Source organism: Grammomys surdaster, unplaced genomic scaffold (assembly GCF_004785775.1).
Source record: "Grammomys surdaster isolate TR1022 unplaced genomic scaffold, NIH_TR_1.0 146, whole genome shotgun sequence".
Classification (NCBI taxonomy): Eukaryota; Metazoa; Chordata; class Mammalia; order Rodentia; family Muridae; genus Grammomys; species Grammomys surdaster.
The window spans coordinates 651287-663637 of NW_021604604.1; the positions used below are offsets into that span (position 1 = coordinate 651287).

Sequence of the window (12351 nt, forward strand, 5' to 3'; positions counted from 1 at the left end):
AGATAGATAGATAGATAGATAGATAGATAGATAGATAGATAGATAGAATGCAAATCATATTCCATGAGTTTGTTCTAAAAAACATGCAAAGGTGCTTAGTGGGTAGTTGCCAAGGGGTACTTACATCCACATGCATCCAGATCTTATACTTTTTGCAGATGTCAGCCACAGCCAAGAGAGGATCAAAAGCCCCATACACAGTGGTTCCAGCTGTGGCACTCACCAGGAAAGGAACAAATCCCTTCAAAAACAAGAACACCCAAATTGTGTGAAAACAGGGTTGTGGACTTACTTACTCATTTAATTTTTGAAACAAGGTCTTGCTACATAGCCCAGTCTCACTTGGAACTCGGTATGTAGAGTGGCCTCAGCATGAGACAATCCTCTGAGCTCAGCTGCCTGAGTGCTGGAGCTACAGGCATGGCCACCTCACTAGGGGTCAAGGTTTACTGAGCTGATTGAAACCATGATAACTCTCCCCTGCCACATACGTTGTCTTAATCTTCAGAAGAGCTGTCAACACTCCAGACTGGCTAACTCAATGACTTCTCCAGGTTCTGAAATGTTCACTAGCTGCCCCTGACAGCTGCCCCGTGACAACAGCAGTTAGCAGCACTGGAGGTTTCCAGTGATGTCTCTAGTCATTTGCACACTTTAGGTAGACTGGCTGATCCTTTTCACTTCCTTTGCTCATTTTCTAGTCTTTCTTCTTCACAGTCAGGCACCTGAGTTTAACTCCCCCTTTAGCATGGTCAGGTGGAAGGGTAGAGGAAAGAGGGACTCTGCCAGCCCATACTCCTATGTGGAATAGCTCAGGCGATTTATTCAGGGTCTTAGAAGGGAGGGCCTCACATGGGGCTAACCATTTTCCAAGCCATGGCAACATGAAAATTGATTTAAGTAATAGGAAATGGCCACAGGAGGGTAGAAGAAAGTCACAGATAGGATTAGCATGGTCACACTAGGCTGTCCTCATTGTCCTGTTGGTTTATAGACCCTGATGTTTTCAGGACTTGTTCTTAGGTGGCAGCAAAGAGTTTGATCTCATGGTTCATGTTACCAGGTACCTTCTAATACAAAAATAGCTGCAGAAAAAAGTCTTATGAAAATAAATGATTATTACTGAGCACATAGTAATTGCATCTACTGGTAAACCAGGCATTGTGTCCTTCATTTACTAAAAATTTTACAGAATTCTATAAGCAATCTCTGGCTTGTGAGAGGTTCAAGGGCATATTCTTTGATGGATATTGTTATTTTATTTTGTATTTTTGAGACAGGGTCTCATATGCCTTCCAAAATATCCTCAAACTTCATATATAGCTGAGGATGACTTTGAACTTCTGATCCTTCTGCCTTGACCATACTTAGCTTATGCATGCTTGTGATCAAACCCTGGGCCTTTTGCAAGTCAAAGAAGCACTCTACTGACTAAGTTACACCCCCAGCATGGTCTTGTTATTTTTAAAGGAATTGTAAGTCTGTGCCTTCAGGATCAGATGTATGGTTTAATATGGTCCTCTCAAATCTCCATGTGATAGTTACACACATGCTGTGTGAGCATGCATGTTCTTAGTTGTGAGAAGGATTGTTCAAATGTGTGCTTAGTGCCAAGCTCAGCAAATACGGAGGCTTTGGAATACCATCCCTGTATAGATATCTACTCTACAACTTAAACTTTTGGAACATGCATATACATCACACACATGTGTGTATATATGTGTGTGTGTGTGTGTGTGTACATTCTAGGCTGTGTTGACTGTCCTGTTGATTTATAGACAGGGATGTTTCATAGGGGCATGTGTGTGTGTGTATGTGTGTGTGTGTACTCAGAGACTAACACGATGATTGCATGAAAAATTCCATAGTCTTGTTAAAGCTTGGAGATTGAGATTCGGAACCCTTTTTTTCTTCTGTTATAAATCGAAATACATATTGTTCTGGGTCAAAGATCACTTACTTTCTGTTTGACTTCAACGATTCTTCTTTCAAGATCAGATGGGATCATTTTCCCTCTGTAAGGAAGATGGAATACATGTTGATTTGTCTGGATTTGCTTTGCTGTCTCTACAGCATATGGAGCCTCGAGATGGTCAGCACAAACTCATATCGTTAACTAGTGCCCAACTAAGATAGCGCATTGGCTATCTCCAGGGACAGAAACCAGTGTATTTATCTCCCTATGTGACATGTGACTATTGCTTCAAATGTTTGGGAGACACCTGACCTCACCATGTCTTGGTAAAATGGCCACAAGGATCCTCTCCTTTGCGCAGAGACTGTTAAAACTCACCTTTTTGATTTGAAACAGTCCTTTTTGGGAACAAGGCAATTCAGTAATGAAAAAGAAATTCAGAACAAACTTTCATTCTAAATCTCCCAATGGGTGGATATATAGTTTCTAAGAAGAGAAAATCCATTGTGAGACATTGGGATAAAAATGTGAGACCCCAAAGCACCCATGTACCCACAAAGTCTGAAAGCATAAAGCAAGCCAAAACCCAGGGACTCAGCTAGAAAAACAAATGGAGAAGAAACATCATGTTGTTCACCATAGGTCTCTTTCCTAAAGGACAGAGATATTTCCTTCCTTACTATGATAATCAATTAGATATAAAAGCAGGAGAAGGAGTGGCATCATTGAATTCTGACATTGTTTCTTTCCCAAACACACAGTGACCACTGGCTACTTCATCGTACCTTTGGGTGTCTTCCCAAAAATATGTGATTTCAATACAGATTAATTCTCTAGCTTCTCTTTAGTCTTTAAAAAAATCTGAAAATTCTATAAAGAATATGTCAGTTACATTTTTCTACCACTTCATTACAGATGTAAAGGAAAAAAAAAAGCATGACAAAATAGTTGGAATGGACAGCAGACATTAAACCTCAAAGCTTTGAGAACCACTGGCTTAGATGGCTCTGCCAGAGCAAGGTGATTCATATGCAGTAGCTTAGTTAACAGCAATGGATAGGTTACTAGGGACTGAGGTTTCAGGTTGAAATTTAGCAAAAGGCATTACAGGTATATTGCTATGAAGAGCAAGTCCGAGAGGCCAGAGCATCACAATGTCCAGACTCTTGTGAGACAGGAATGAGGGAGGGAAGTGGGGCTGGGAACGAGCTCCCACAAGCATCTCACACCTTATATTTTCTATGCTTCATAGATTCCCAGGAATATCCTTTAATTCAAGCTTTCCTAGCCCAGCCTTCTGAAACGTTTTCCTTTCTATTCATGGCCTCTTTGCCTGACAAATTTTTGTATAATTCTGGATACATAGACCAGGTACCCAAGTAATCACTTACTGATAATAAATCAAATAAAAGTATCTTGTTTGCATGGGTGTATGCCTGTGCCTACATGCTCAGTGTATACAGGTGGACATGTTTACAGGTACACAAGCTTATGTGTGTGCATGTCTGTAGAGGCTGGCTCTCAGATTCCAGCCATAGGCCATATTTTCTGTTGAGGTAGGATGATCTTTTACTGGCCTGAAACTCACCAAGTAAAACGGGAAAGGTTACACATCTCTTAAATTTCTCTACTTTCCACAAGCTTGGAGAATCTTGGGTGGATTGATAATCTCTATTTGCTCATCAAATTACATTAGAGTATTTTGTTACATATGAACCAGTCAGCTGTCACTGAGTGGTCATTGGGGCGCATTAGACCTGAGGATGAGCTCCAGGCATGTCTCTAGTCTCATTTCATTTAGCAAATGAGGAGGAGGCTGAGAGGAGAAACAATCACCTGATACAAGGGGCTGTCAAAATGTCGTGAATTATAACAAAAATAAACATAAAGCTTCCAGGATAAACTTAAAGGAACATTTCGATTAGTAAGGATATTTGGAAAGGTTAGATTCTTCCTTTTAGTTGTCTAAGAATTTGGTACTCACATTTAATGTATTTTGATCAAATCCACCCCTATCATTCCCCCTCAATGTCTTGTCCTGTCTTCACCATCACCATTTCCCCTCTGAACTTTATGTGCACATCTATTTTTTTCTAACCCATTGAATCCACTTCATGCTGCCTATATGTGAATGGATGTAGGCCCATCAACTGGGGCGTGGATAGACAGTCTTCCCGTGGTCACATCCCGGTAGATGGGCCCACATCCATTCACATCTTGCTTTCAGGAATCAGAATTATCATCTAAGCCTGCCTGGGGAACAGCGATGAATGCAGAATTCACTTCCTATTATATTTCCATAGTGAAATCTGAGAATATTAAACTCTGATCAGACAGACAGCATGGGGCTGTGGACATAAGACTTATCATTGTTTTTTTATTAATTTTATTTTGTTTTGAGACTTCATATGTGGGTACTATATCTACATAACTTTCACCTTTCCTCCCTCCTCTAGCGCCTCCTGTGTTGTTTCTCACACTCCCCAACTCTTTACACACATGCATACGTGTGTATAACCTGATAAGACCATTTACTGTTGCTCATATGTGCGTGTCCTCCCCTCATCAAAGCCAGTTCTTTTTGCAATAGATGGAGCTATTCCTGAGATCTACAACTGGGAAAATGCAGAGAGAAAGTGACTATGTCCAATTCCAGCAGACACACCTACAATGCTACCTCTACACTCAAGGCTCCAGGGAACTCTCAGAAGAGGAGACAGAGCCACTGTGAGGGCCAGATGCACAGGTTGCCTGTTGATAAACAGTGTCCTCTAGACATGACAGAAAACATGCACCCTTGAAATCTCAACAATATGGTTGCCTCAACAAAGCTGATATAATGACCTTTCCATTTTCTGATCCTAGAATTAAATGGATTACTTTGGCTCACCACTGTAGCACATCTAAAAAAACCACCCCAATACTACTTTAAAATGTGTATTCCTTGGCTTCAATCTTAGGGATTTTGAATCAATAGGTTAGTATAGAGTAGAAGGATCAAATTACCAAGAAAATATAATCATTTTATGATTTGCTGTGCAAGGTAACAGAACAGTTTACACTCTAGGGGTTCTCCTATGCTAACATGGGAGAGAAACAATAGATAGATAAATATATAGGAAGCTGCATTTATAACATGTGCCCAGATGATTACGATGCTGAGAGACCCAGGTTCACATGTAAAGAAATAATGCTTTAGAAATGCACACTCAGCCTGGGTATCACTGTAATAAAGTAACAAGCCAGCTAAAGGCTTTTCATGTGATCCATAGTTCAGAGCCCTTGTGGCTATCAGGCAGCAAGCAGAAGGGGCTCCAGATGTACCATAGATACCCTCTGTCTGCCCATATGCTGTGGGGCCAGAGAACACTGGGTGACCACCAGCAGGCTTTTCTGAGGATTTACAGCTGCCTGTCTGGTTTCTAGCCTTTTCTGATAAGCATCATGTAGTACGTAAGAGGCTCTGTATGGCAGTTTTTCATCCTCTATGCCTGGCCTACCAGGATCTGTATATAATAAATGCCTTTCACATTCACACATCCAAAAGCTGGTGACCTTACAGTAACCACTGGTGCCAGCCATTAGTATGGAGGAAGGCACTGACAGCTGGGTGAGGGATTATTGAAGCAAGCTGAGGGTTTGGTATGATGATTTCTTATTGAAGTTTTTGATAAGCGTAGCTTTTAAAAGGTCACACTGTAGTGTCAGATGCAAAGTTGCCTGGGTAAAACCCCAGAAGGACATTAGTCAGTTGGGAACTCTTTGTGGTAAGATACCAGATAGGTAAATCTTTGTGGACTGTGGGTTGTAGTTTATGCCTGTGTATCTGTGCACCCAAAAGTGAAAACAATCTTCTTTCATGGAGGTTGTAATGGAGAGGCTGTATCTATACATGGAACTCATTAACAGAGAGGGCATATTTCTATGTAGGCTTCTAGATGGTCATATAGAAGGTGCTGAGTAGTGATTGACCTTGCTTATAGTCCTTCGGAAAAGTTTCTACCAGATTTTCTTTAATTATTAGGGAATGGGCATGGTTTTGTCCAGAGCATTCATGTGTGAAGAGAGGACTCACGAAAATTGTTACCAATGTTGCAGTGCCTCTGACAGTGAGAGTGAACGGTCAGGCTTAGAAGTATTCACTATCCTATGCTTTCTCACATGTTCCCAGCCAATAATGCAAGAGAAGTATCATTGCTTACGTCGTAGATAAGAGATAGCTGAGGGTGGAAGAATTGGATTCCATCCCAGATCCAAGTCTAACTAGCTATATTAGAAGTGATAAGGTTTTCATTTTATTCATTTATAAGACAGGAGTGATTGCCTTGAGTTTTCTATGAGGACTAAGTGGAGCAGGAAGCATAAACACTATAAAATACAAAACACAAAACTCTACCTAACACATACTACCATGTACTAAATCATACTTGGCTATTCTAAATAACACGTGAGGTTAAAAAAAAAATCACCATCACCACCAACAGTAAGCCAACCAACCAACCAACCAACCAACCAACCAACCAACCAACCAACCAACCAACCCCAGTGGCTTTTGTAGAACATTACAAACTAATGATGTAGCTGGGTGTACTGGTACTTGCACAGTCCTCTAATCCCAACATTCAGGAGGCAGAAGCAAGAGGATTTCCAAGAGTTTGAAGCCAGCCTTCATAGTGAAGTTCAGGACAGCCTTCACATAGTGAGAGCCTGTCTCAAATTAATGTTGTGAGACCCATGAGATGGAACCCATACCTGATACTGCTAGGTGGTCAAGAAACTAAAAATAGCTAGGCCATGACCCTAGGAGAAAACCTAGTACTATTATTCTGCCAAAGGAGCATAGCAATAACATTATTCCTAACGATCTACTGAGCTACCCAATAGAGAAGAGCTTTGTTCGGTCCTCATCAGAGAGACTTCTTATGGTAGATGGGAATCAACACAGAGACCCAAAATGGCTAATGTGCAGAGAGTGAGGAACTTGAAGCACTCAGTCTTAAATGGGATGTTTTCACCAAACTCCTTCCCTCTGGGGTTAGGGATCTTTTTGGAAGGGGAAGAGGAAAGATTTGTTAGGAGGCAGAGGTGAGGGAGTTCTCTAAGGAAATAACGTCTTACAGGTACAATTGGTCTGATGTTCATACTGACTCACAGACACTGCGACAGCATACACAAGACCCATATGGATTCAGACTAGAAATGCCACCATGGGGACCTGAGTTTAGATCCGTCCTGACAAGCTTTCTATGCTTGTAATTCCGGTTGTAGCAGGTAGGAAGAAGAGGTGGAGACAGGGTTACTGGCATGCCTACCTAGCCAAAAAAGCCAGATAAACAAGGGAAAAAAGGTGAGCTACAGGTTCAGTGAGAGACCCTGTCTCAAAGGACTTAGTAGATATCAACAGAGGGCACTCAGCATCCTAGCATACTTTTCCCAACACACAGGGGGTGAAACATATAAAAAAAAAAATGAAAGAAAAACAACCTAATGACAAAAAAACAAAACTAAACATACAAACTCCAAAAATCCAAAGATAGAAACAAGTGGGAAGAAAGTTGCTCTAAGCAGCTACCCCAGTACCAGGTTTGGGTTTGGGGGTAAATCTTAACAAGTCTACCATGGGCAATAATGGGTTAAAATGTATAGACAAAGGATGGAATTTATTTTCTGAAACTTGTTGGTTCTGCTAAATATGGAAACATTTCACAAATAATATTACAAAGTCTCCAAGAAATCAGGACATCTTTGAAGACAAACAAGGACATTAGAGATGTAGTGTTTGTTACAGGTGTGTGGAGGTGTTAGCATCTCAGTGTATGTTATCTCTGCAATAGATCAAAGTGAGGAAACCACAGTGGAGCCCTAACAGATGCACGAAAAGCATTTTTTCCTCTTGAGAGATGGATTCACTATGATGGCCTACAAGTAAACCTGCCTCAGTTTCCCCAATGTTGGTATTCCAGGCGTGAGCCATTGCACCTAGCTATGAAAGGCATTTTAACAGTCAACAGCATCTATTCTAGAGGAGGAAAAAGGGGAGGAAGAGGGAGGAGGGAGAGAAGGTGAGAAGAGAAAAAGAAGAAATTCCTGGTAATTTAAGAAAACTAGGGCACTTCTGTGACACAATTAAAATCATCTACCTCAAAGTAAATGTCAATATTATACCAAAATGTAATGCCCTATATACTTGTCCATATTTAACAGAACCAGCAAGTTTCAGAAAATGAATTCCATCCTTTTGTCTATGAATTTTAACCCATTATTACCCATGGTAGACTTGTTAAGATTCACCCCCAAATTTAAGAACAATATTAAAAAAAAATTCTGAACATTCTTTAGGTAATGAGAGTCCAAGCATTAACAAGAGATTAAATCAACAATAAAAAAATTCACCATCCCCCCAACCCCCTTCTGGCTTTACTAGTGAATTTCATCAAACATTTAAGTAATGATTACTAACAATGTCTACAATATTGTGTATAAGGGAGGAATTATTATTCCAAACTTTTTTTTTCAAGGTCAGTATTACATCAGTGTGAAAATAAGGAAAAGACATTTTAAGGAAAGAAACCTGCAGGATAGTAACAGATGAAAGATTCTTGAAGGAAACACCAGCTCAACACAGCAAGAATTCAAAAGGATCCAATAACAGCCAAGTGCGATATATCCTTGCATTACAGGATGTGTCAACATAGGCGAATCAAAGCACAATATACCATTTGTCAACAGAATGAAAGATAAAAACATGACTGTAGGCGTGTTATTGTGCACTGTGTAAAAATTATCCTTGTATTATTCAAGTGCTGATTTCTGTGCCCCCATTTCTAGATGCAACCCTTATTCTGTGACTCTCCTGTCTCAATGTTGTGTAAATATTGCTATCTATTATTCCCTGATTGGTCAATAAGGAGCTGATCAGTCAATCTCTGAGCAGGGGAGAGAATTGGATAGACTTCTTCCAAGCCAGGGGAGGGAGGGGGGAGAGAGAGATAGAGAGAGAGGGAGAGAGAGAGAGAGAGAGAGGTTGAGATTCAGCCCATGGAGAGAGTTCAGGAGAGACCATGGATAAACACCTAGAGTAGAGAAAGCCATAAAATGCAAGTATCTCAGGAATTTTGGCTGAGAGGTAGCCAGATTATTTTAGAGGTTTAAGATAGATTAATACTGCTCAGTTGTTATACCTTAAGCTGTAAATAAAAATAACAGTCCAGTCTCTATTATTTGGGAGCTAGCTTGGTTAAGACAAGAATTGTAACAATTATTTTAAAAAAATCCACTAACACATGACCATCTCCATAGTTTCAGGAACAGTCTTTGATAAGAGTCAATATCCCTTTGTGATAAGAACTCCTGAAGAATTAGGTATACAAAAAAAAGTGTAGGTAAACACAGTTGAGGACATATATGAAAAACCCACAGTGAGCACTCAGTTCTAAAAAATTGGAAGCTTAAGATCAGAAACAAAGCAAGGATGACAAGTCTTGCCACTCCTAGTAAACACAGCACTGTATGTTCTAGCCAAAGACAAGGCAAGGAAAGGAAGTAAAACACAACCAAGTCTGACAGAAAGTGAAGGTTTCTACTTTCACATGGCACGATCATATGTAGAGAAAACTGTAAAGACTCCACCCAGAAGTTGTTTAGAAGTAATAATTGAATTCAATGAGGTTGCTGGACACCAAAATCCACAAGGAAAAAAAATCACTGGAATCCTCTATGCCAGCAATGATCTATCTAAATGAGAAAATAAGAAAACAATTCATTTCAAATAAAAATAATAAAGTACTTAGATACATTTAACCAAGAGCGAATGGATTTATATACCCCAAATTGAAAAGGAATCAACAAATGTGGTATACATGTATACATTGGGATATTATTTACCCCTGAAAAGGAAGAGATTCCAAGATTGAGGACATTATGCTAAGACTTCTCACAGAAAGTCACTGGGTGATCATATTTTAACAAGTATGGACCAAGAATAATAGAATTCTCTACCAAATGCACATATAGAGAATATATAATAAAAGTAGATGGTGGTTGGCAGGCATGGGGAAGAGGATGATGAGCTGTTGTTGTCTGATGGGTACATGTTCAGTTTTCATTATGATGTTTTTACAGTATGAGCATTGGATACCACTGAAATGTACGTGCAATGCAGTTGAGACAGCGCTATGCATTTGACTATCATAACAATGGGAGAGAGAGGAAGTAGTTTTCTTAACTGGTGAAAGTTAGTAGTTCCCTTCTGAGTCTGGGTCCTGATTCCTCACTTACCAATCATGTGACCTTGGACATGGCATCTGTGACTTTGTCACAAGCTAAATGAGAAAGGACAGCTTGCCATAATGTTTTATATGATTGCCTATGTGGCCACATACCATAATAACCGTCAGTAAGGGTACATGTGAAGCAATATACCACTTTGTGTTCTAATTAGAGGAATTAGATCAGTTGGTTATAGCAGGTGGTCTGTGCCCACTTGTAATAACAATGAGTCTTGGCTGTTACTATTTTGTAACTTCCTCATGTAGGACATAACAAGTGTCCCTGAATTCTCTACATAGAAACTTGGAGGGAATTGAATGTTTGGGCTTCCCAGCTCTGCTCTGTAATAACTGGTTCAGTGTCTCTTGCTGGTCTGTCCTATTACCGTGCATGCGGGTGCTCCCCTGGGTTCTGAAGGAGGTCATTAGCATTCTCAGTTGTAGCCTTGGCTACAGTTCAGTTAATTTAACAAAGGAGTTTAACGACCCCAGATTATTTACACTTTCAGTTGTTTTAGTAAATTGTGTGACAAAGTGTGGTACTTTAACAAGCACAAGGAGCTGTGATCTCAAAAGCTGGAGGAGTGTTTTTAAAACAGCAAAAATGTATACAAAACACTAGTAGTTAATTTGTGTTCCAACAATCTCAGTCAGAGAAGCTCAATAGAATTCCTGCTGCCTGAGCCGGATGCAGCCAGTGACCCCTTCTACCACTGTGCCAACCAGGTATCACGTGTCTCTGTAAGACTTATCTCCTGCACAGGCACAGCAAATTACTAGCAATTGAGATAATGGAAAAGAAAGTCTGAAGGGAAAAGGAAAAGAGGTGGAGAAATGGAAGAGAGGGAGTGGGAGACGATAACGAGAAAATTAGTTTCTGAAGGTAGCCATGAGTCCATGCCAGTGATAGAGTGAGAGAGAGAAAGAGAAGACACAAAGAAACAGAGAATGGGCCTCCCTCCCACTGAATGCAGGAATTGACAAATAAACAAGAAAGGATGGAATTAGAAAATGGCCGTTTCACAATCCTCAATTCAGATTAAGAATTCGAAATGGATGCTCAGCTAACTAGTGGCTGAATGCTAACAGGACACGCAGCTACCTCTTCGAATCATGTACACACAGCGAAGTACCCTTATTTTAGAATATTTATGGCTGACGTTATTAACAGTGAGCCTAACCTCCTGATGAGCTGCCAGGGAGAAGGGCATGCTTTGCTGGGAGCCCTGCTTCAGACATCTCACTTGAATTGAATCACGAGAAAAAATTAGACAATCTAAATAAATTAGCCCTTTGAAATAGGGTCAGATAATTCTCAAGTACACCCGTGATCTCAGTGCTTGGCAGTCTGAGGCGGGGAGGCCAGCCTGGGCATCAGAATGAGATAGAAAAAAGAAATTAAAACAGGAAAGAAAACAAATCATCCCAAGAAAGGCAAACAACAGCAGAGGAAAGGTTCTAGATTGAAGGAGAGTGAAGAATATTTAACCACAGGGCTGGGTAGTAATCACCACACTGGTGGCAACAGCAGCATCAGTGGTTGTTGGGGAAAGGAGCCCTCAGCCAGCCTAGACTAGTGAGTTTCTGGCCAATGAGATATCAGTCTCAAAAATGGGCAAACAGTACCTAAGGAAAACAACACATAAGGTGGTCCTCTGGCTTTGACATACATGTGAACTCATATATGTACACATGCAAGCATACATACATGCACGCACACATTAAAGGTAATTTTTAAATTAAAAAAATTATTGTTGATATGATGGTACTCCTATTTACTCCTATGGTACCCTATTTCTGAGCTCTCCTATTCGGTACTTCATTTTAATCATTATATTGTTTTCAAATCAGATTACAAGTTTGAGAAAAAAGATAGTCATTGACAGTTGTAGTTTTGATAGTGCTTATGACTTTACATTAAAAATGTTAAAAATTTAACATAGTTATTAGCTAAAATTTGAAAAAAACAAATTCATGCTCAAATCATCTTGGGTGTGACACTGCCCTCCTGTTTTCTACCTATCAACATTAGCAGGCACATAATACCAAAGATGGCTATGGACCAATACTCCTCCTGGCATCGGCCTTTCTGGGCTCACCCTCTAGGACTTGGAAGTTTAGCTAATGCTGTCCTATTCTTTTCTACACCTACCACTCACTGTCAGTCCC

General features: G+C 40.2%; 1 protein-coding gene across 1 annotated transcript in view; it reads right to left on the reverse strand.

Moving 5' to 3' along the window:
* Positions 1–12351, reverse strand: part of Gad2 (glutamate decarboxylase 2) — a 62418-nt gene that overhangs the window by 20144 nt on the left and 29923 nt on the right. The window contains exons 9-10 of the mRNA XM_028764900.1: positions 1961–2015; positions 125–241 (exon numbers count right to left, since the gene is read on the reverse strand). Coding sequence (XP_028620733.1) covers positions 125–241; positions 1961–2015 — 172 coding nt within the window. The remainder of the gene's footprint in view (positions 1–124; positions 242–1960; positions 2016–12351) is intronic.